This window comes from Trachymyrmex cornetzi, unplaced genomic scaffold (assembly GCF_001594075.2).
Source record: "Trachymyrmex cornetzi isolate Tcor2-1 unplaced genomic scaffold, Tcor1.1 scaffold99, whole genome shotgun sequence".
NCBI classification, from domain to species: Eukaryota; Metazoa; Arthropoda; class Insecta; order Hymenoptera; family Formicidae; genus Trachymyrmex; species Trachymyrmex cornetzi.
In genome coordinates this window covers 1,219,665-1,246,556 of record NW_017300343.1, presented here as the reverse complement: position 1 = coordinate 1,246,556, position 26,892 = coordinate 1,219,665, and the positions used below count along the sequence as shown (strand labels likewise).

Sequence of the window (26,892 nt, the reverse complement as noted above, 5' to 3'; positions counted from 1 at the left end):
ATATATATATGCATTACATATATATATTTAAATGCAAACGTTTGAAAAATGGAAAAGAGAATAAGAATCGTATACAAAGGAAGTTAACGAGAGATCGGAGAGAATAAATACGAACGATACGAACAATAACTAGTATTGAAGTAGAAAATAATACAGCAAGCGAAAGAAACGTTCGTTATATTCGTAATCCGAATCTCGATTTAATATGAAAAAACGCAGTGAGAGAGAATATGAAAGGCGCTTTGAAGAGGCGGAGGAGAGATTGCGCAAGTATGTGTGTGGATAGTTTCAAGATGAATCTTGAGGAAGCCGCAGTCTGTGCCCAATGCGCGGGTTAAGGACGAACGCCTTAACATCCCTGTCTATTTGTCGAATAAAATACGGGGAACCTGGCAACCGCATAAAACGTGCATTATTCTCAACTTTTTCTCACTCGCGGATTCGACGTCGAGCACCCGGGTAACGCTAGGCAAATCTGTCCCTATCAGCCACAGACGGACGTTACTCCTGTACCCCCTCCCTTATTATTTGCCTGAGGAACAGAACCGGAATTCCAATGATTGGTGAAAAGAGATGATAATTTCGAGAGCATGCGTTATGAAGTTATTACTAAATTAAAAACTTGCTCGTATTTTATTCCCTTTCAGATGCACTTTCTCGAATCGATCCAGCTAGATTTTTGACATAGAACACGTGCAACAGTATTGAGATCACTTGCGAGATACTGTCAAAAACAATACGTTTAAATATTTGTATTGATATAATTCTCTTTTAACAAGCGTAATAAAGAAAATTTATTAACTCAGTTTTTTATTTAATCCTCTGTAATTCTATTAAATAATCTTTTATAACTTATTTCTGTTAACATCATATTTACTAATTATTGCTGTTTATCTGCATTTCATATTTGTTAGTACGCCGTAATCCCTTTTATCGTCATGCATTTTGATTAACGAACTTCGTCGATCTGATGCTCTGCATTTTAAATTAGCAGTAATAAATTGCAAAATTATAATGACTCTGTCAACATGCATTTGACAATATTAATCCCAAAGAAATGTGCCGTTTAAACTGATACAAAGTATTCATAATTGAATATTGTGTATACCAAAATATCGGAACTCAATTAAAATTTCTATGTTACAAATTGAGTTTATACATTTTCTCATTTTCATAGCTTTATGTTACAGCTATTATAATATAGCGACATGCGGTATGCGTTACATAACTAAAGCTAAGTTCGATAGCCGGAGAAACATGATAATCATCAATGTATACCACGTATATTATGGAATTATTGTCAAAAGGTGTCACATCGGTCCGACGTTGCGACCACCATTAAATTTATCGTAAATTGACCCAAATTTTCTGATAATCGATAGAGCTCCTAAAAGCCAAAACAATATCCGACACAATAATCCCGATGTTGTTAGAATAAAATAAGCATAATTAATATGCATAATAAACAAAATTAATACATTATTGTTTATTACTAATTAATATGTCGTTAATTATTCGTTATCTAACTTTTTTGTTATACTTTTTTGTTTATTTATCTATTTATTTCGGTTTTTTTTTTTTCAAAATAGGTATAAATTATAATTATATTATTAATCCTTCACGAATGCAAACTGACAGTTGTGATGTATACACAGTAAAAAATCGTGCGTCCATATGTAGAATTTTTCTTGTGTTATCACATTTTGATTATTACTTCAATGTAAAATAAACATACAACTGATATGTTATTATTTTTGTAACATTTTGATGTGTTAGATTCATGTCACCTTTCTAACTTAACAATTGCGTATGTCGATTAAAAATGAAATATATTATTTTGAGTGTTTTTAATACAATTGTTTCAATTAATTTATATATCTCAAAGTCAATTTAATATCTAAGAATTTTTTTATTCACATTATACGAACAAAAATGTTTTATTAATATTTTTTTCCGAGTTACTGCAACTACTCTTCTATGTACTCTACTTATTTTATATATTAGTTTTAAATCACCCTTAAAGTCAAAATAACAAATATAAATGTAAAGTATTGTGTCAATTATTTAACATTACTAGTTCGTTAATAAATAACACAAGACGAATGAGTTACTTTAACTTAAAACTTAGAGTGGATCTCTAAACATTTTCTTTTTTACTGTGTATACAATTTTAATTAAATAATTGAAATATTTTTATCGCATCAAATCTAACGTTTGTTGCGTCATTCGATTGTTAGTGTAATTGCAGTACACAATCGGGACGGTATATCTTTCATCTCGATTCTGCGATTCACAAAACGATGTGTATGGCAAGGTATAATGTACAAAACAAAGTATGAAAGAAATACAAGCCATTGCATTTCAATGAAAGCTTACTTTGGCCGCATTGGCGTGCTGGACGTGCGCTTCCGAGTTGGAACACTCACGGTTGATTTGTTTTTCTCAACTTCGCGAGGGTAGACGTTAAGTGTACTCAACGTCTTATCGTGCGCCGTGCGGATTTCGGTACCATATTTCATGCGGCAGGCAACTTTTAGCGCTCTTCTTTCATATTTACTCGACCGGTTTGCGAAAGGCACAATACGGAAGATATAAATCCAGAGATTTATGAAGTCGGTGCAGTTCATTGAGATACGCGAAATAAGTCCAAGTATCGGGAAGTGAAAGAAAGTAATTGGTCACGTTTCCAGAATTTATTCTGCAGCAGTCTGAATCAATTTTCCGATATCACACGAGCGTTTATTTATAAGCCAGTTATACATATATGAATTAAACTTCTCAGATACTAACAAACAAGGTAACGTTTACAATTATTTATTCATATCAAGTATTGCATTTACCAAAGACTTCTGCTTCTCTCTCATCATTCTCATACAAATTTATTTTTATGAACTGCAAGAAATTAATGTCCAAAAATCCTTTTTCGTCTATTTGGACAGTTTGAAAACATTTCATAAAAAAAGATCATATTAAAATTACAAAAATCTTTCCATATATGATATAAATAATATCCTACATCTATGTTAACGTTAAAAAGTGCCGTGTTAAGCAGAGTTGTGAGTATACCGTTGGTTGCCGTTGTCAGTGCAAAACACTCGTGCAGAAACCGAAAAATAAACATCGCTGTGAACCAGGAATAATCAGATGGTGCACAGAGAAGGAGGCACAAAAATGCATGCGACGAGAGTGTACAACTACACGCGCGTCACGCCCCGAGCGAACGTACCGCGCAACGGGAGATAAAAGCTTGCTGTGCTCCTCGTTCTGTTTAGCGGTTGGATATTAAAAATGGAGCAGAAAGCGAAGAGCGAAACCACGAAGCAAGCTTTATTCAGTCGGGAACTGTGAGCTTTCGAAGAGCGTCACGCGCGCGTCAACTGGTGGCGCGATTGTTTCGCGTAAACTTGTATACACCTCGTCGCAGAGACAAGTTCAGCCGGCAGAACGAATGACGCGTCCATCTAGCGAAAAGGAAAAAGAAAAAAAAATGGAAGATAAAATGTTTTAGGGCAAACTTTTAGGGCAAATGCATATTCATGTCGTAGCGATGCGACCGCTGGGTCCAAGTGGCGCGAATTAATATGCATAAATTCTGCCATTACCAGTGGCTCAGCTCAGGCAGCTTGAAACGTCTCTTCCCCCGATTTCCGGAGATCCGACCCACTTGCTGAAAATTCTTAAGGACGGCAACACTTTTACCCACTTGCTTAAATCTGAGTGTAACAAAAGTAAGAAATGCCAAGAAGTTTCTTATCACAGCAGGTCGCGCAATATACATATCCACGTTGTATAAAAGTTTTTAATCAAGTTTTCATCAAAACTAAGTTATAAGATAGATAAAACAAATATTGTTGAAAAAAATCACAATAAAGTATAAATATTAAAAGGAAAGAAATATTTTTTAGAGAAATTGGATATTTACAATTTATTCTATTTTTAAAAATTCCCTTGAAATTAACGTTTTATCGAATAATGAAAATTCCTATTTTTTTTATCCTTTTACAAAAATGTCCAAATAATTCTAACATTTTTAGAACTGAATAATAAATGTCTTTGATTATTTGAAGGCGACAATGGTTTTTAAAAAAGGATTATGTGAAATGGAAAAGTGAACAATGTTGGGAACGCTAAAACTTTACTTTCTCAATTATACGCCCCGGAAAAATTTTTCTCTCGTATGTTATTGCTCCTAAATGTATCCGGCACGTTCCTAAAAAAAACTTCGTCAGTCGGAATTTTGCGAGAATTTAATCATTCACGCGAAATTGGAAGGCTTTATGCAAGATAGCATCACGTTTTCGGAAAAATTCACATATATCTCACTTTTTCAGAGCGCACATAAAAATGCGTTATATCAAAAAAATTCGCCATTTTTTTCCAAAGCTCAGGTAAAAATTCTTTGTATAAAAAAGGGAATATTGTTTTGATTTATACACATTTATTATGATGCAATCGTTAAAAATATTCGAATAATATCGAGCACACAAATTATAAATCAATATATCAATGCCGAGAATCACTCATTAAAATAAATAAATGTATGTTTCAAACCGTTTTACATATAAATCTTTGACGATTTTAAAACTATAAACTATAAAATATTTAACATATGTGTGTCTGCATCACCTGAGACATTTCCTTCAATCGTATATAACACGATTCATAATTCATGAGTTATATATTCACAAATTATTTACGCAGTAATAGTCAATAAGCATAACAATCATATTTTATGCATAATACTGATTATATTAAAACATGAACGTGGGGAGATCGATTTTACTGAAATATCTACAATTTAACTATAGATACAAATCTAAAGATAATTTTGTCAAAATAATTACGTAAGAATCTCAAGTATGATGAGCAATACTGCAAAAAGTTTTGACATGCCAACAATTAATTTGAGTATCCTACATAATTATTTTGATAGTCCAATAAAATTATTTTTTAATTTAAATCTACTTAAATTTTTAGATATACCAACAAAACCACCGTTCTTTATGCTTAAGCAAATACAACAAAACGAAAAATGAACGACATTAAATGTTCTAACTATAATACTTCGCGGTTGTGACCCATATGGACTTAATTTTTCAATAAGAAATCCGTTTTCAAAAAATTAAACATCGGAAAGTATATCGTGAGATACTTACCGAGCACGACCAGCTTCACCGGTTTACCGAAGAGAATCTTCCCCCGGTCGTCTTCCAACGTGCAGCCCCACACACCATCGTCCTCTAATCTGACGTTGTCTATGTGCAGTGCTGCGGTTGTCGAGTCGCCGATGTACCGGTGCCCGGTTCCGCTCATTTCCGTTCTCGTGTCTATCGTGATCATATCCACCGGACTACCTTCGTGTAGCCACGTCGCCGGTCGTATTCTGTAACTTCTGACAAGGAGCACAGCGTCCGCATTATTAGTTCACCTAACAAACTTCGTTACACCCGATCTTCAGGCGACAAAGACACTTCAGCCGTATCCCCGCATTACTATCACAGGGCGACTTTGTTTCCGTATAAAGGGAATAATTTCACCGTAATGTATTCAAGGCGAAAGTTACCGTTATTATAAAGTGAAACCGGATATTAATATGCATTAATATGATGAGAGAATATTATTATATAGACATACACGCGATGAAAAGACGTAAAAGGTTACTTTAGATATTACAAAATAAAAAGTGGAGATTACGATTACGTATTATGTTATGCGATTTATTTGAAGTTTGAACATGATATTTTTTTTTCACTTAGACAAATTTCATTTAAAATATTTGAAATATACTTCAATTTTAACTATCCGAAATGTTATTTTAAAGGTTCGAGATCACGACAAATTGATTGAATTCGAACAGGCGTGTTACCTTGCTCCTGGCAGTAATAATCTCGAGTAATTTCCTTCCAGTTCGCAGGGTAAGATGACTTTACTATGAGGCTTCACTACAAGTTCCAGTGGTGGATTGGACGACGTGTCGGCCATGTCTGAAGATAGAGCAATGTTGGTCGTGGTGGAAGAACTGGTAGACCATGACTCCTCTTCGGGGGCCAAAAGGGCCGCGGGTTGCACTACTTCGTCAGGCAGAGGTATCAACGTCGAGCCGGACGTCGTCGTTGTGCTCGTCGTGCTGGTGGTAGTTCGCCTGGAACGCCGGCTACCCTCTTGCCTGCCTCGTAGCGCAAAAACACCAGCCTCGTTCACGGAACCTGTAACAACGACGAGGTATAATGGCATCAGCCTCTCTGACGTGGCCACCATTAAAGAAAGTTACTGTGATTTCATTTTTCGTCAGTTTTTTCTCGCTCCTTTTATAGCGTGTCGCCTTATCGCGCTTTTGTTATTATCGACATTTCTCAGCGCGTCCCGGTTTTCTGTATTCCTGGATAAACCGTCGCGTGACCTCTCGACAAGAAACCACGCTTCAACCACGAGTTCAACTATTATCGGTATTTACCACGTACCGTTGTAACTACTTTACGCTCGGCCACGATTGATTAACTGGACGGACAGGGAGATTAATTAGAATATAATGTACTTGTATGTCGAGTTATATATAATTAAATAGTTAATACAATTACATAAAACCCTCGATCATAGAGTTCTTTTTGCAATATGAACGCTCTTTGAAACTTAATCGCGACATGAAAAGCGCAGATATGCGTTTTAATAAACGGATCGTATTATTAAACTCTCGAGCAAGCCTGGAAAGAGGGGAACGTTGCATCCGCCCAAATTCAAAGGGCGGATAAATTTTCCAGCCGCCCGTTACGGTGAAACAACAAACGGGATTAGTTGTCCGCCTTTATCACGCTTCCACGCCCCACCGGAAAGTAAATATTCTGAAGACTGAGGCTTGATCGAGTTAGCGCGGCTCTGGAATTCGATAAAGCCGCGACAAGAACGTTGCGAAAGACACTTTCCATCCGGCGAGGAGGCGTCGTTCCGCACGCTCGGTCACCCTCACCTAAAACTGCTTACCTATCAAGCTTGGTCGACCGAGACTTCACGGAGAAAACTAATTATGGTTCCGATGAGCCGCAAATAGCTGCAACTACCTAACCTAACGCGACTAAGAGCTCTCTTCCCGGGACTCGCCTTCTCATCCTGCAGCCGCGAGTCCCGCAATCCCTCTGTAGCAAGCCAGTACAGTTGAGGGTGACCGACATCTCAACTTGTTTGCGTGCCACGAGGCAATTCTACGGTGGCTCTTTCATTAACGTTCTCTCTTACCTAACGGCTAAAGCACATACTCTATTCTTTTGAACCTTTGTTACAGCTGCAACGTTAGTCTTTACACTTCTTTAGATGAGCTTCTGTTGTTTCGTGCATGTTAACAAGTATCTTTACAATATCATGGAGAAAATTTAATTTTTTTTTAAATAAATATATACATATAAAGTATTGTTTTGTAATTTCCCCCCAAAAATAAAGTTGGAAATAATACCAACAAAAAATTAAAATACATATACATTAATGTGTGTAATATTCTAAATCAGCATTTTTCAACCTTTTTCACTAAAGAATGAATCAAATTTGTCGAAATGCAATGTTAGGTATATATGCTTCGGTGCTTGTTGTCAGCCTGTCTTTTTATAAATATCGCCAACACGACATTCAGAAATAAACAGCAAAGATTAAAATAAGATCAAAATGAGATGAAATGGAACATAATTTTCAATTTAAAAAATATTTTTTACTTCGTGAATTACTCGGTTTTTTATTTATTTCTAAATTTTTTCGCTTCTTTTTCATCTTCTTTGAAATGACCTTTTGTGGCAGGCCGCGGTATGCCGATTAAAAAGCCATTCTAAAAGTTCAAAAGTTATTCTAAAAGAATGCAAGCATGTGAGATTGATAACAGTTTTAATTAATTTCTTTTTATTATTTGTGAAAGAGATATTCTAGATAGTGAAATAATTTTATTTTTGATAGGTCTTGTTTAATTTTAGAACTCAATTTAATTAGTATGCAATGCAAGTATGCAAGTTACTTATAGTTAGAAGAGTATTAGTATCAAGAAGAAATAAATACTCTACGCAAGTAACAGAACTCCAATTCTACTTTTACTAGCCATGTAAAGTCCTCACGAAGCTGCAGACTCCGCAGAAGACGAGCTGACAACCAAAGTTCTTCGTATTTCTCAAGAACTATTAAATTGAAGTTCTTCAGAGCTACAAAGAGACGAAACTTTACAACAAAAGAACAAGTTTGTAACATATTTTATTTTTGCGATTAAACGATCGTTGATTTATTATCATAATAAATATATTTCATGAATGTTAAATTACATTTATTATGAATCTTAATAACTGCAAAATGGTAATCCAATTCCTTCAGTAAAATAATATTTTGTTATGTTTAACTTCTATGTGTGTCAAAATGTAAATCAATTACTTTTTGTGATTAGTTTCAAAATAAGCATCGTCCATATTAAACATGCATTCAGTAAATAATAAACTGAATCAAATTTAATCATTTTCTTGAGTTAAACTCCATTGTTTCAATCAAATTAATATATAATACTATATAGGAGCAGTGACGGCCTACAAATAATTAAAAATATTTTAAATTGGGTATAATTTGATACTGTGAATTTAACAGTATAATTTACTTTACATAATAAGTTTATTTCAAAGTTATCTATCATAATTACATATTATTATACCAATTGCTAGCTCTGTTCGTTTTACATATATTGTATATACTGCTCAATAAAGATAACGAAGATGAATTTCTTAGAGAATTCATATAAAATTCGATTTCATGTACTATAAATATTTGTCATGCAAAAATTTAGCGGTCAAAAGATGGAAGCGACATTTCGACAATGGAAATCAAATGTTCATCGCTTCCGAGGACAAGAATAAAAATGATTTTAACTTCAGCTATGTTGGGCGCAAAAGAAACTATATCGACCTGCAGTAGCGAGCGTAGTCACGTAGCGATATCATGGTGCTGGCCAATAGCGAGTGGCCTCTGTTCATCAACGTTCCCAATAGTACACCCTACTAGTTATACACCGCTATCGAGTGGATGTTGTTCGACGTTGATGCATGCATTATTCAGGCGGTGTATCCATTCATTATTCATGTCATGATCAATAGATGTCAACAGACCGCGATCTGTATCTGAGCACGTTGCTATGGCAGAAAGTGAAAGTGGCGGCCAAGCGAAATATACGTTGATGGGTCAGACCCTCTCAAAGGAACGTTGCGAATAGGACGATGCACAACGAATTTACGGCGGCCGTGCCGTATATCTAGTCGAGGACACGACATAGGCGATGAACCTTTGATTATGATAGAACTGATACACGCTTAGGAAACTTGTTACCGTGACACAATTATATCGCTCGACATAAAATTGCCGCTTCCAGAATGGATATCTATTTCACGAAAAAATAATCAATTATTAAAATTAACAACATGTAAGTTTTAAACAACATACAAGTTTGATGGAAGTAAACAGAATTTCTGGTTATTATGATCAAATATTTTAGTATGTAATCAGAATACTTAAGTAATCAGTTAAAGTTTGATTAGTATACAGGTGTAACATAATAATATACAATTATTTGATTATTACGACTATAAGAGAAAAAAAGAACATGATTGGATTAACGTGACATATATATGGTAAAAGAAGTATTGATAAAACTAAACAAAATTTCTGGTTATCACAATAAAATAATCTAGTATTTTAACTAAAAGTTTTTGCATCAAAATTCATACAAAAAAGTGTGTTTGATTATCGTAACTAGAATATATATATATATATATATATATAATTAAATTTGTCTGGTTATTTTAATCAAAATTAAAAATCATTCATATTTAATCATCAAACAGTCTAATTAAACGTATTTCAGATTAATTCAATCAACTTTTTTCAGTGCATATTGATTTATTAACAAAACAAGCTATCAGTTCATGTTAACCACAAGTTTTTTTTTCAACATGAATTACGAACAATGTCTCCTCATTCTCATTTGGCGAAATTAACGGCGCTTATTGTTTATAGTAATCATCAATGAGAGGGATCGAGCACTAAATTCGCTCGATTTGTGCTTTTCTGTGCGCAATGTTGATGCATTTGCGATTCGCGACAATGCAAGACGGTAAAGCGGTTAAGAGGATTTGTCACCTCGTGACACCGGATAAACTCCTTTTCCGCTATGCGCGAGGCTTTCGTCGCCACGAAGTGGTAAATTTCTCTTCACATACGCGCCGTCAACGTACGCCGCTGCTATTCTCTCGCATCGCGCATCAAAGGTGAAATATGCGAGTTCGCCATGGGAATTCCGATAATTTGGAAAGAGGAGCAGGTAAACTTCAGCAAGCAATGCCTCGAATCCCCAAAGCATTAGATTTGTCGAACGTTACGGACGAGGGGCAAGCTTTGTAACTTCGTGCTGCGAAATACTACGCGCTGCATCAACCAAGTTTCGTAAAATAGCGTTCCTCTTTAGTTGTTATCTACTTTACGTTATCAAACCGTTAATTTTATTCTCTCTCTCTCTCTCTCTCTCTCTCTCTCTCTCGACTCAGCTCGGTTACGATATTCGACTGGAATTCTAAATGATTTTTCTCTCAAGGAATACTTTGAGTGCAAATACTCTCTCGAGCGCAGTTATACGATCTTATCAAAAATGCATAAAAGTTTTTAGCTTACGCATTTTCTATTATATTCGTACGATAGAACCAGTGTGAAATGCTACACTCATACATACTTCGTAATTCTAGTAACTGGGTTGAATAATAGTCTTTTTTCAAATAAAATGAACAAAAGGTATAGAGGAAAACCTTCACTATTTAATATGATTTATTATTCTTGCATTTTTTAAGAACAATGCACTGATTTACTTGCAACTACATTTTAAAACAAATGAAATTACCTATATACTTTTAATAAAAAGTATACTTTGTCAGATATTACACATTTTATATGTCACAAAATTACTTTACTTACGTTAAATGCCCAAAATATCGCCATGACATTTTAAACGTTTTCTAATATATTTTTGTCTTTTATAACATTGCCAAATTAATCATATAAAGATAAGCTACTATAATTTGTTCAAGTTATTTCCTAAAATAAATTTTCTGCAAATATATGCTACTCTTTAAAAACATTAATAAGAAAAATATTCTTTTGATTACTTTACCATAATACATTTATACGTAAAGTAACGATAAAGTGTAATGTAAGTGTATCGGTGAATTTTTTATCGAAAAAATACAATCACAGAAATACAATCATGAAGTTGATCATATTAAATAGTGGATGGTTTTTCTCTATCATTTTTTCCGTTTTTCTTAAAAGAAAGCTATCTCATCCAGCTTAGTTATTAGATTCATCCTCTCTGTCTCTCTCTGTGTGTGTGTTCACAAAAATATGTGTGTGTGTATATATATATATCTTCTTTATAAATCAATCTACATGATGTAATATGATAGTTGTAACTCAATATTTAACCTATCGAATATCATAATCATAAATAATACATGTAATATATTCGATCCTTTACCAACTTTTGTTGTGTTATCTATAACTGAGAAATGATTGATCAGAAATTAATACAACGAATACTCGCGCAACGTTGTAATTAGGTCAACAGGGAATTCTATCACGTGTTTCGCTACGATATTGGAATGGAAGCGAAACGAAAATTAATCTGAACATGATCAAAGCGCGTAATCGGAACGCGCGGCAGCAACGAATAAACTACACACAGAGATACACAGTGTGCCCCGAGAGTGAGAAAGAAAGAGGAGCGAGATCCATGATATTTTTATTACGCGTCTTTCGCCGTCACGGTAACGCACACGTCATATTCTATGTTTGTCCGATTATAGTCACCTGTCTCGTCGCTGCCCGGGGATATCCGGTCCCAGAACGTATCAACGAAACCCCGTCTCATCCCGCCGCATTCAGATCCGAGAAACGAGCGCGCCGTCCGTTGCTCGTTGATGAAAAGTTTCGAGGGTCCTCGGAGGCTTTCGCATGTCGCCGCAGCAGCCACGGACGGCGTCGCGAATGTTAGGAGCGAAATGGATTTTACGTACGTCTACGCTTCGCTGGTAGATGCGGAGGTGACCTTGCTGTGTATACAAAGCAGCAAAGATCAGAAGCGTCCCGGGAGCACGTAGAGAGAGGCGAGCGGAAGAGAAATAGAGCAAGCAAACGTGGAGCAAACGGGAGGATTCGGTATCGCCAGGTATATATCGCCGAGGGAATCTATCTTTCGCGTGGAATTCGCAGCACGATCATCTCTGACGGCAACGGGGAGTGATTCTCGGTCGGGGCTCGCGTTCCTGCCTTCCGCATATCTCCACTCTACTCCGTATCTCTTCCTACCTTCGATTCTCGCCGATCCCTCTTTACCCTTTACCCCCACCCCCCATTCATCGTGTCATCCCTCGCTAAGCTCTCGGTAATACTCTCTCGGCGTGGTGGCAGGTACGAGCCGATTGTACTAATTCCAGTGGCCGCAATGTCCGCGCCAATTTGGATTGACAGAACTAACCTTTAGATATAAATGTTGGATGAACCTTTTAAACATGAGCTATAATTAATCAGTATTTGAAAAAGTAACAGCGTGATTTTATGGATATTAATCATGTAGCTTAAATTGATTTTATATATACATAGGAACACACGCGGAAAAAACATATTTGGTTGAATTAACTAGAATTGTGGTGGAAAATGAACGATCTAGAATTCTAAATAATTCCCAATCTACCAGAATTTTGTTTGAAAAAGAGAATCTAGTAAATTTAACCAGAAATCTAGTAAACTGAACTAGAATTCTGGTTCACATTTTCCATTATATAATTCTAGTTAATTCAACCAAATATTTTTTTCCGTGAATATAACAGTAACAGCGTGATTTTGCGGTCATTAATCATGTAGCTGAAATTGATTATATATATATAGGAATAGATATATTATATTAGATATTATACATATATTATATTACCGAAAAAAGTTCGTATGGATTTTTAAATAAAAATTCACTCTGAACTATTTTGAAAAGTAATTTTATTTTCAACGTTTGCACACATCTTTTTCGTGGGTTTGAATGCATACATTCACGCAGTTCGCCATCTTCAATAGCAGATGGACGTTCCGAACTCGGCTTATCCTCTAGCGATTCATTGCTTTCCTTAAACCGCTTAAACCATTTTTGTGTGCTGTCCTTTCGCTGACAAAACCTTCTCTACACACACTACAAATACGTTTTGTTGTATTTGCAATTGTATTTCCAAGTTTAAACTCAGAGAGTACGTGAACATGAATTTTTAACTTTTTGCTATCCGTCTTTAATTTTATATAAACAACGAAGTATTGTAACAATTGGAGGAAACTACGTATCATGTATACCAATGACATAGATGTAAATTTCTGCTAATATCAACTTCATGCATTACATCTGTGAATTACTTGACTAAAATCCGACTTCAGTTCATTGCCATACTAACAAGAAAACCGCACGAACTTTTTCCAGTACCTACCTATTTTCCGCGTATATTCTTTCTCTCTTTCATGTATGTGATTAAGAGAAAAGAGAATATTTGAAAAGTTCTGTATAAACACTGGAGAAAATTTTTAAAAATCAAAATTTACGTATCGTTGAATGTTATCTTATCCCTGTTGCAAAATCGAACGTAATTGCGATAATTCGCGATAAGATTCGAGTCATTTATCAGTTTTTATTCTAAGCCGCAGTATTATCGACCATCGAACGAAAAAAAAAGGAGGAAAACTTCGTTAAAGCGAATCCAGCAAAGAGCGAGCATCGACTAAGCAAGAAAAACAAGAGGCAACTCTTCTTGCACGTAAAGGACCGCCTCTCACGTGTTGAGCCAGGTGCAGGTAACTAGAAATCGTTACGATCGATACGACGATAACGGTAACCATCGGTGACCGTAAACATTCCCGGGGCTCTTGGGAATCCATTTGTTTTTAAGCATCGTCGATATGTTATAAACTGCGCTCCCTCTTATTGCTGTTGCCTTAAAACTCCATGCCGCACCGCGCATCGACAATTTTTGTTTTTATATTATCCCGCAGCACAGCTAACGCAATTTCGTTCATTCGCGATCGCAAACAGTGCGCGAACGTAATTGCATTGTTCCTAGTTAAGCTCGGTTCCATATCCCACAGGGTAAATAACCGTCACATTTCGAGAAGCGCATGCGATAATGCTGAAGATGTCTTGGTCTTGCAAAAGTCGATACAAGAACTTCCTTAAATCTTAGCAACAACTATATCGGTCATCCGGCATCAAAAATAAAGGAATTTGTGCAAACAATTATACGCTTTCATATTCACATATTTTCAATTTTTGCGCTACATCCCTTAAGGCACTTCCCTCTCGGAGCAAACAATCATATTCATTCCTAATGCCCAATTTCTTCACTTCCAGATAAGTTGCGGATAACCTTATCCAAGAGATATCTCCATTGTATTCTGAAAGATATCTCTTGGATAAAGTTATCTAGAGGTGAAGAAATTGGGCATAAGTCATTTAAAATTGCAAAATTACGATATCTAGCTATGCAAAATATATCTTTGACTTATGCACTACTATTTCCAAGCAATTTCGATTTTTGCGCTGCAACCCTTAAGAGACTTCCCACGTCTGCCTAGCTGTCTCTCCCCCTCCCCCACTTAACCAAATCTTAATGAATAAGTTATATAATAATGCGCTATTTATGCGCTCTCAAAATCCGCAAAAAAATTTTTACGCTCATTTCGTTCAGCTAAAAAGAACTTTTTTGTGGGGGGGGGGGAGGATGACTAAGTAGGTCAGTCCTCCACGTGTTAATAACAACCGATATGGAAAATATACAGGATTTATGCACTATTTATGCGCTTTCATATTTAATCTTTTCAATTTTTGCGCTACATCCCTTAAGGCACTTCCCTCTTGGAGCAAACAATCATACTCATCCCTAAGTCAATTTTTCCAACTCACGACTACGTAAAGTATTCCTCGACGAAACCGGTAATCTTTTATTTACGATACGTTTTATAATCTATATATGACTAAAGTAATAATATAATAAATAGTTCTTAATAAAATAAGTAAATCATTCACATAATTTTTAAGTTATATAACATGTAATATATCGTTGGCATACGAAACTTATATAATAAAAATAGACGCTTTTTGAAATTCGTAAAAAAAAATTAGACAGCTATTCTAAAAAAAGAGAGAGTTCTTTTTTAAACTTGCAAAAAGAAAAAGTACGGATGTGGAGCGCAATTCTGTTTTTTGTACGAGAAGTAACACATTGTTTGCAGCGCTCCTTGCATTTCCGTGTTTTCCCTGCCGTGTCCGTGTTTGCTTCCTCAGTAAATATCCTGCATTTTCTCTGTTGAGCGCAGATGTCAGGCGTGCACGACAAACCTCATAAAAATCTGAAATTATAAAGTCGAGGCTGCCGCGGCGTCTCCCGCTGATATCTACCTTATGATATCTGTCTCCGGTATTGCAGGCAGTGCGACCGCAGTTGCACATGTCGAAAAAAATACAGTAATATTTATTTTACACAAAAGCAGTAAAAAAGGAGACTATATTCTATACTATTTCTTACGATTGTCGACTTGTTTGGGTAAAATGATTTTTATGTAAGCATTCTCAAGCGGAACAATTATCTTCTGACATTACTTCAAGTCACTCTACTCAAATCATTCTATCCATAACAAACATCTTCAATAAATTTTTTAATTGAAATTTAATCTACAGATTATGAAATGCATTATTTTATTAAATCCTGCATGGGTGACGTATTTCGAGTTTACGAGGGTACACAACTTTTAGCAACAATGTGTATAATAAAGCCAATTATCCATCAAATTTGCTGCAAAAATATTGATTATTCTCAATAATCCTTGGAGAAACGGATTTATGTGTCTAACGGGAATATATATATATATATATATATACCTACATATAATTGATAAGCTACTCATGCAATGAAGCTCTTTCACAAGATGAGCTCTTGCGAGATTATTCACTGTCGTGATGCACCAAATCCTGCTCGATGTGGCAAATTAGTGACTATCGCACGGATAGCCGGCGTACGATCACCGATCGGGCTCCATTAACGGACACAGCTGTCCGTCTACGTAACGGATCCGTCGGGATTCTAATCTGACCGCAGGGCATGCCTTCTAATATAGATAGAGACTGATTAATTCCGCGGTAACGCGTCGGCCGCGCGCGTTCCACGAGCCGCGCGCGATCCCGATGATTACGAGGGCGTAACGTTGTTACTAACACACAAGGATTCGATCTGGCAACGCGATCTGTGGTACGGACGCAGAAGGGACGCAGACTATGTAAATTAAATTGTAGAACACTCACGTTCCGACATCGCTGCCCGACCGTAAAAATGCCGGGAGAAGGACCTCATCGTCCAACCTACTCGTATGATCGAGTGGACCTACGGCGAATGTTAGGAGAGGAGGGTTCCGCACTGATTGGACGGCTTCCGCTGGTAAACATTCCCGATAGCGTGACTATTCCTCCGACAGCAATATGGATATTGTTCCAAGGAATCGATAGTCGAAATGTGAGCGTATTCGAAAACAGATCTCTCGAATCTTGAGATATACGAATATACAGCAAATAATCGAGATGTTAGCGTTTAATAAAATAATATATTGTGAATAAACATAAAGGCTTGAATCATTTTTGCGTATAACAATTTTGGGTTAACTTAAAATTATACAATTTTTTTCGTAAACAATCATATACATGTTTCGACAAAATAATTGAGAAGAGATTCGTCAAGTTTTTATCAAGTATCTAATAATCTTGTGTTCCTGATTCGGATGAAAAAGATTCTGCAAGAGAATTGTGGGCAATCATAAGACAAACTATAATGATAATTATTTTCAGATCTATATTTAGCTAAACTACATTTATATTATATTTAGCTAAAGTTTTTACATGCATCAGCCGTTCTTTTTGTATAGGTAATGATAAAAATATATAACGCAATAGCATATGCTACATACAAGCGCGATATATAACCCCTGCAATAAGAAAATAATGAACAATCGCTGTTGAGAAAGTGTTAACTATTATTCACCGAATCTTTAACGACGGATATATCTTTCGAGTGCCAAGCTGGAGCCATCAGAAAGGGTCCATTCTGGCTGCGGGCCACGTCACAGACTCGGAAGAAATCTCTGCAGCGAACAAATCGCTTGGAACGCGCGCGTGTAGGCCCAGCATTCGAGAGATACCGAATGATTGATTCACTTGCCAAGTGGAGCTTACGGTTTCTGCGAGTTTTCTGAAGCCCGGCCAAGAGAACGGCGCGGCGACCCGGACTCCGTGCCGAATGCGTGTAGATTCATGCAGTGCCAGACCGGAAATCAACCCCCTGCGGTGTCCAAAGCTTCTTGAGAAAAGGGAGGAAACGAATACGATCTTCGTACCAACGCTCGCGAGCTAGCTAGCTAGACTAGCACCCCACGAGCACTTCCATCTAATTGTTACCGTTACGTTCGATCATTTTGCATAATCGGTGCGCAAGTTTCCGGTCGCCCATGCCAAGTGGGAATCCGTTTTAGCAAACTGAGAAGGGTACAATTGCCGAGCAGACGTGAGCTTCTCGTCATAAATTACAGAAAGGGAGAGACTCCAGATCGATACTGCTGGCTGTGCGATTTTTGAACTTCGAATTACTGAATGATAAAGCGAGACTAATTTTTCGGATACGTATAACAAATTTATGGTGAAATCGAAACGTCGATATGCTGTTCCACTTTCTTTTCCAAACTTTTTAGAACACCGAGAATAGATCTTCGTAAGTTTTAGAATAAACGTTGAAGCACTAAAATATTTTAGCGTGCCTATTTATACTCAATTTTGAGCGAAATTATATTATATAAAATTGCAAATATAAATTAAAGAAATATAGTCTTAAATTTAGCTTTAGGAAACAGTTGCGATTGATAAACGTGATTTAAAGGAACACGGATTTCGAACGTGTCCCTTTTATTCTACTCTACGGCAGGGCATGTGTAACTAATAGATTCCCTTTCCGATACGACCCTTGTGGGATCTGATGCACGTAAGAAAGGCATGCTAGCTGCCCCGTCTGGTCAGAACCAGCTATCGGAAGCCATTTTATTTATTTACGACCGGTAGCGGATACTTTCAGGTCTAGTTGCGAGTTTCCGATAGCAGTGAAAGATTAATTAAAGCGCAAGCCACCGTGTAATGGGAGAGCATTGCTTTCCACTTAAGATTACACCGCGGGCACGCTCCTGCTTGCAGTTTACTCCGGACGGAAATTTCGCCAGCTGGTGTTTAATAACGGACACTCTCTGGTTGTTACCGTCAATTGCGGGCGCATAAATAAGCGTCGCGCTTAATTTCGCCGCTATCGGCTAGCCGGTCGTCGGGACACGAAGAAAAGCGTCTTCGTTAATCGCAATTTTGCGAGCGGATGAACTCGGCTTAAGATCAACGTCGAGCGTCATTATTCTCTCTTTCGCGAAAGCCCGTTGATCTCCAAGGGAAGACGAAGGAAGGGCGAGAGGGAAAGAGGGACTTGTCGTATATCTGTGTGTGCGATCCTGCTAAATCACCGGTGCCACGAGTGATTGACGTTATTAATGAGGTACTGATGGTGGCTGCACAGGACCGTGTTTCGTATTCCCGTTCGAGCGCTCATCGTCCGTCGTTTAACGGTAATTGTTATCGCACCGACACTCGATTTTCCATGTGACATAAAAATCAATATCTGCATGTCCTTTACCAAACTGAATTAGTATGTAGTAAAAAAGAAAAAAATAACACCAAAGAGTTAGCAAAAAATCGACATGTTTAAAATGTTTATATATCACTTTTCACGTATTTTGTTTATTTCGTCTCTTTTAACGAATAAAATTTGTTATTTTATGATTTTCAATATGGCATTACAATAAATGTATAATAAATCGGTATTTTGTTTATCTGCGCTGGAATAATTAGTCGTCAATTTTTTAAATTCATGCACTCTAAAATCCGACAATTTGACACGGTAAAACGCGTTCGTGGAATGGTTTGAAATAATTTGCAATTGGTTTTTCTCCGATGTCATTGAACGGAATATGCAAAGACATTTCTCTCCTCAGATGGGGAGATCTTCCCTAAAAACGTTTACGAATTTACGGATACCTAGTCGAACCTTTAGGAAATGCAGAGGGTACATAAAACGACACGTTTCTCTCCCAACAGAGATACTTTTATCGCTTACACATTTAGCGCCGCAGAGGGAATTGCACCGTGGTGAACGACTCGCCGCGTCGCGACGAAGAAAAAGCGAGGAGGAGCGCTCGCGTTAAAGACGGAAAAGAGGTGAAAGGATGGCGTCGAGCGTAACGCGGACGAAGTGGATGGGTAATACGGCCGCGCACGTCGTAAACCGGTGGAATAAAAAATTTTGTATATCCATCCGTGGCTAATAGAATTGTCGTTGCGGCAGATCACATTGTGCTCGCGACACAATGCAGCATCGATCAGCGTAGGCGAGGTCAATGCTCGAAAAAACATCGTTAATTCATTATAAGGAGGGAATCATTAATTTTTTGCTACATGCTATGACAAATTTTCGAGAATGTTATTGACCCGTTATTGCCAATTACTTTTTAACGATGTATCTAAATGATGAAACTGTATTCACGGATATACGCAAGGGAAAATAAAGGGTGATGCTTGTCTTCCTAAATTTTGGCAAGGAGAAATAATTAAATTATAAAAATCATTTTTATGAGAAAAGTTAAACGCTCATGTGTACTAAGGTTCGTTGAAAATCGTTGAAGACTGATTGTAATACAAATATCTTAATCAGAGCGAGAGAATGTAGATATTTTTCTAAAATCTTCTCTATACTACGAGTTTAATTTTTTAAGATTATCGAAAACAAACCAGAAATGTGCATTGAAACAATGTTTTGCTAACTTTTACCTTTTAGATATATTTATTTTAGATATATTTATTTAAAATAATTTAAATATAAACAAGCATGAATCCTCTAAAATTAAAGCTAATTAATTACTAATTTAGCATCGTTTTTTACAGGTAATTAAATTTTTAACTTACTCAGATTTCCACTAAAGAGATGTCTTCAATAAATAGATGCAAAATGTCAAAATTTAAAGGTTTTAAATATAAAAGCTTTCATATTTTTTTTTTTTTGATTAAATTATACCAACTTTTGACAAGCAACATCTCTAAATAATTATGGAAAATGTTGACAATCAAATGTTTGATGTTACTACTGTTATTAGAGAATTTCTAGTATATATATATACGCCAGCAGTTGCCGGAAGTTACAACGCGTGTGTCATTTACCCGTGCAAGCGCGGGCAACTGTTCCTGCGCTCGAAAACGTCGATAGAGCGATGCACACGGAAATGAGGCCTCCACCATGAACGAGGCATTTCTGACGGCATGTTCCGCTTCTGACATTGTGCTGCACCGCAACGTTCGACGTCGAAATACACAGAACACTTTGCGGAACGTCTAAACAAGTCGTGAGCGTCGTGAGCGACGAGGTTTCCGGCGTGCGTTTATAAAGTTCGGCCGATGAGAACACAGTGTCAAGAGACGGGCGGCTATTAATAGATATCTCGTCGTCGTCCTCAGAAAGGAGGAAGGGAAGAAGGGAAACTTCTGTCGTGTCTTTCCGGATGAGGAGATTCGAGGAGTTCGAGTCGCAAATTGGAGAGCAGTATCATCACCGTTGCCCGTTGTTCGAGTCCATTGCGCAAGCCCCGTGCGCGATATCCTCGTCATAGATCCTATGAGACGAAAGCACCAGGAAATATAACGAGACGAAGTCGCGAGAACACGTTGTTACGGACGTAATGGAAACAAGTCAAGTCCCGTCCGATAGTTACTCCTCGAAGAAAAGCTCGTCCCCGATGAAATGTACAATATAGATGCCCCGAGTAGGGATGATATCGGCCGCAAGGTTCTCTCGCAACGCTTTTTCATACAACAAACGGTATCGTTTGCTGATGTGCGGCATTTGAAGAATATCTCAAAACTCTGTATACTTATTTCATTTTAGTTATATACATATATTTATAAAATTATTTTTCGTTAATACTCTTTTGCACTCTATACACGATAATATAATAGGAAGAGAGCTAATGATATCGTTTAACGTTTAAAATGATTAAAAAATCATACTTGTATTATTTTTTGGATGACTAATATGAAAAAGTAGATATATATGGCTTTCATTGACTGATTTGTGTTTTTACTTTTTTTGTAGATCTTCCCACACGGTGTTTTATAATTGACATAATTGATAAAGGCTGATAAAAAATGATTTAAAATATCACCGCAGATAATTTTCTGGTATTTCCGAATGCACAAATCGTTGTAAAAACGCGATGATATTCTGCATTGGAGTTCTTGAAGTCATTTCAAATGCAAACTTAAAGAAGTTATCAGCGACGAAAGATCGAAGGGAGAATCAGAAGAAAAAAACGAAAGAAGAGATCTGAGGAAGAATCACGATTTCGCATAAGAAATGTACATTAATTTCAGAGAAGCTGGCTAATCTCACCTAATCAGTTCTTTAAAAAAAAAAATAGCTTAACACAAAGAAATTTAAATACACTTATTAAATTATGGAGCTATAATGTCTATTATATATAAACTATAATATATAATTTAAATGCCTTGTTTATATGAGTAATTCCTTTGAAGTTGCTTTAGTTGCAATACTTACATCATTTTACGATATAACGTTTAAACGCGTTTCGCTTGCGACACACACTTATGGGTAACGTTATTAAGTGAGTCATTAAAAAGCTGAATATGATATCAAAGTTAAAGCGGTGTTAACCAGCAGTTTGCTGGCGCTGTGACATAAGGCTCTTCGTTGCTGAAGTAAAATTTCATTTACAGCACGACTGTATAGGTAACGTGTGAAAGGTGTCAAAAATGTAACCTGCGCTCTCGTTTACTATAGTTTTCAATTAAATGCACTGCTATAACTAAATGTAAATTCAAAGATGCAAATTTCAATGTAAATGAAATTTATCTCCGACTGTCTGAAATAACAACGAAGTTTCAATAAAAGTGTTATAAAGGAAGGTAAAGATTGAAGGAAATACCATGCCATTGCACAGAAGAAAAACGGATGTGCAAACGAAATCTTTTCAGACGACGTTTTTACATTTCGTATTCTTTCTATGCTCACTTTTGATTCAAATTCTTTCAAATCTACATAGTAGCAACGCAATGTCCATCAAATATAGTTTTAGTCCATTACATATAGTTGTACGTCTCAATCTACTTTCGTATTTATTATGAATATAAAGTATTAATGTTGTTGACACAATTTATTATAACATTATGTTGTTCAAAAATTTTGTAAAAATGATACAAAAAGTCGTATCGTAAAATTATATCGTAAAAACATAACAAAATTTTTATTTATTGATTTAAGCATTTTAGAGATAAAGATCAGTTTAGTGATTTCTGTTGCATCATCACAACAGTAATTAATTATGATGAAAATTTGCAAAAAATATCTTAAATTGATCACAAAAGTAAGTTAATTAATAACAAAACAGAGAAATATCGAAGAATAAGCAAAGATTAAAGTCTCTAACTAGAGGAAGAGAATTGATGAACAATTGCTGCAAATTTTCTGTAAATATTATAAGAGTTTTTACAATTAATCTATCTTCGATGCATCAGTATAAAAAATAAAAAAACGGACATACATACGCTGTAAGATATATATATAATACTTGTAAAATAGAAGCCAGTAGACCCAACTTTCTCGAATTATTTAAGCATGCACCGCTGACTTCCGCTTTCGAGAGCTTTACTTTTCTTTGCTTTTCATGGTACGAAGAAATGGAAATTGTTATAATAAGAATGAAAATGGTAGCTTTTGACGAATAAAAGCAAAGGAAAATGGAATTATGGATTGCATGTTAATTAGACTCTAAAGGAATAATAGCATGTTTCACGTTATTATAAATTAGCTTATAACAGGATATACGTATAATTTTCTTTATTATTTAATGATTATCTTATACTTCGTCATAATCTAAATAAGAAATCAACATATTTGCAAAGTTTATTGATACTTCTTTCTTCTTAAAGTTTAAAACTAGATCACATACGATGTGAAATTTCTTCCTCATTTTCGATCATTCGATATAATACGACATTCGCAATATACTATTATAGAAAAAATTATCGTCTCGAAATATATTTCGTGAAGAAATAAACATTTATTTTTCATCAACTTCCAGCTTTCGATAATCTCTTTCCTTTATTTAACGTACTGTTGAAAAAATGAAAAGTTTTCAACGAGAGAAGGCGAGAAAAGAAGTTTTAAAAGCGCCTTTCGGCTACGACCTATAAAATCGTCATTCACACAACGTTGGTGTGGATCCATGAGAGAACCGTCAAAAGGCAATGAGAGCGCTAGTCGCATGACTTTTTTCTCAACGACCGGCACCTGTTCGCGGTTTCCTTAGTGACTAAAAAGCGCATTTCTAGTCCCTGTGGAGCCACTTATAAGTTCCTCCCACGACGTCGTAAATAAATACCGGCGAAGTAGGTCATCTAGTAGAAAGGTCGGCGACGACGTGTGCCGGCGAATTACAAATCTGCTGCCGACGAGCGCGAATGCGGTTAAACTCCGTGGAAAGTATATCGCGCGCGGAGGACCGACAGAAGTTTCACGGCAAAGGGAGTCGTTCCTTTCCACCCCCATCGCTTTTCCGGCCTCCAACCGCATCATCTCCCTGTGGTTCACAGCCTTTCCTTCTTCCCTCCTCCTCCTCCTCCTGCTCTTCCCTTTCGTTCCTACCGACACCGACACCATTTGCCTTGTCGCTCCATCTCTTTCTTGCAACGTGGTCCTATTGTTCGTGCAATTTTCACGCTTCAAAGACGATGGATACCCCTTGTGACGACCGTTCGCCAAGTTCGACAGCAAACTTCAGCAGCTTCTGCCTAAACGGGACCGTGCTACCGCAGCCGGTACGCCGCGGTTGAACAAATCTACAAGTCTGACGAAAAACACAAACCACAAGCATCCGCGGTGTAATCCTAATTTGTTACGGAATAATATTGTTTGTAGACTTTTCATAAAATTCATCTTATAGCGAATTCGGTGGGGCGCACTAATATACACTGATGCATATTAAAACTGTTGTATACTGATGAAATATAAAAGTGAAATGCAAATATCTTGAATAACAAAATGCTTGATACATATTTTATCAGACAGCACAACAAAATATTGAGGATTTCGTAGTTTAATCTGTTTATATATTTTTATTAAACACACATCTTTACATCGATTTGTGTACTTTGAAAATATGTTAGCTTAACACAGAAATTTGTACATTTCAATATGAGTATAGACTTAACACTAGGTGGTGTTTACATAATTCTCACCGTTGATATTAATATTACGGTACGGATTTAAAATCTTTGATGTTACATCAACAGATGTGAATTTACATCGATGATTAAATCAAAATCATGATAATGTTAATATAAACAATAACACGGTGAGAATTACACAAATATCGTGTGTTAAATCCACAACTACATTTTTTATGAAAGATTTTTTTTAATTTAATAAATGTAGTCATTTTTAGAATAGTCCAATCAGATCAATTTTTTTAATTAAGAAAAGTAATTGTTTGCATTCAAGCTAAATTTTTGGGATTAAACAAAATAGTTGCCATTCAAAGTTAAATTATTTCAATGAAATAAACACAAATAGGAGTTTCGAGTTCAAATAAATCTTTCTAGCTCTGTATGCGATGCACTGTTAGAAATGTAACCACGAGCTTCCTTTACATGTAAATGAAGCTGGTGGATATGAACGAAATTAAAAGTAATGAATGATTTAACTGAAAATTACGTTACAGTAGTTACTTAAATGTAATGAACGTGTACATTAAATTTCATAAATTTTCATGAAAAATACATTAAATTTTATGTACATAAATATACTTTTTAGTTACAAATACATTAGATTTAATGTAATGTCATGAAATTAAATTCAAATTAAATTCAATTATGTAACTTAAAAGTTAATGAAATTTAAGAACATTTCTAACAGTGTGGTTTGTTTCAATATGTACCTGGACGCACTGGTGCATTCAACTGAATTCACGCTATTAGAGTGTACTAATCTTTCCTTCGAGGTATTGCTAAAAAGAAAATTTGTTTACAAGTATATCGTATTCATTCTTGCATTATCAAAGGATAATAATATGAATTTTATTGAACTCTTCCAATTACATCGAAAATACTATATCAGATTAATTTATATATTTTCTTGAAAATATAGTAATAATATACATTTTATACATCTTGCATAAGCGACTCGTCAATGTAGAACTCTTTCTTTGGATAAATTTGATTCGCGAGAATAGAATGTTGCGCAGGATAGGAGAGAATCCCTTTATATAAAAAAGTTCAAGGCTCAATAGGTTTTTCATCTGCCAGATTGAATGCGTCTTCCGTTGTAAACGCGAACCCGACTAGTTTCTATTCGAGAATAGAGCAACCGTGTGGCGCACTAGTTTCCTGGCGCGGTTCACCTTTCCCATTCTTCGCAAATAATCCCGGGCCCTGCGGGGCACACCTTGCCCATTTTGAACGCTGACAAAGAGGTGATAGTAAATCCTGAATATAATGTAATAGCTCCGGTTGAATTTAGAGGAATAATCCTTTCCCCTTCTTCCCGTCAGCGGTATCTCGCATAACGACCGGGTCTGCAGCGAATGCCTTAGAAGACAGTGAAGAATCGCTGGTTCCGGTTCGACACATACAAGAGGACCAATACTCGTACAAGCTTCGATTCTGAAATCGGCTGTCTTTTACGAGAAATGGCCAATTTATTCCGTAAGCGTTCCATGCAATGTTTTGGAGAAAAACGTACGCTAAGAAAAATCCGGTTAAAAATGAACGAATCAGTAGGCTTCGATCATGTCAATCAGAATTTTTATCATCATTGAACATCTGGTTATCTTGACTAGAATTATAATACACTGAAAATAAATATTAAATTTTTTTAAATATTAGTTTGAATAGTTTTAAATAAATATTTATTAAATGTGTGTGTGTGTGTAAACATATACACATTTAGGTTTGATACAAAGATTAATAATTTAATTAACTAACATTTTTTTATTTTAAGTAAATATTCATTTACTGGAAGTAAATGTTTAGACTATTCAAAGAAATACGTATTAAAATTTAATAAATTCTTTTTAATGTAGATCTAACTATAAAATTCTCTCTCTCTCTGATTCGTTCATTTTCTATTGGAATTTCAATTAATGCAATCTAACTTTTTCCAATATAACTCATAAGATATATTAAGCTAATAATAAATTGTGTAAAAAAAACTTATTAAAACATGTAATATATTAGTAGATATACTATTAATAAGAAAAAATTATATGAATGGACATATCCAAGATTTCAGTCAAAGGTTAGGAAAGAAACAAAAATGTATTTTTACTACACTTATTAAAATTTTATAATAAAGCCAGTCTTCGAGGATCTTCAACAACTTTTGTACGAATAATGACCATGTATTGACCAATGACATTTTCGTGATAAAAATAATTTTCATAATTTATTTCTCTCTGCCAAAATTTAGAGAAAGAGGACAGGCGCCTTTGTTACCCCTGAACGTATGCTCATGTACTGATATCGGTAAAATCAATTTCAAATGATGTATTTTGGCAGCAATTAGTTGCGCTCCGTTGACATTTTATACATTTTAGTATTGCCTTTGCCAATTTTATAACGACATACATGGACATTGATTTATTTGAAATACGTCATATTTCAAATAAGTCCATTCGATTTTT

General features: G+C 35.8%; 1 protein-coding gene across 3 annotated transcripts in view; it reads right to left on the bottom strand.

Moving 5' to 3' along the window:
• Window positions 1-26,892, bottom strand: part of tei (irregular chiasm C-roughest protein teiresias) — a 371,551-nt gene that overhangs the window by 144,592 nt on the left and 200,067 nt on the right. For 2 of the 3 annotated variants that reach the window (XM_018521735.1, XM_018521736.1), the window contains exons 4-5: window positions 5,867-6,206; window positions 5,157-5,392 (exon numbers count right to left, since the gene is read on the bottom strand). In XM_018521735.1, coding sequence (XP_018377237.1) covers window positions 5,157-5,392; window positions 5,867-6,206 — 576 coding nt within the window. The remainder of the gene's footprint in view (window positions 1-5,156; window positions 5,393-5,866; window positions 6,207-26,892) is intronic. The other variant, XM_018521737.1, reaches the window with a different exon arrangement.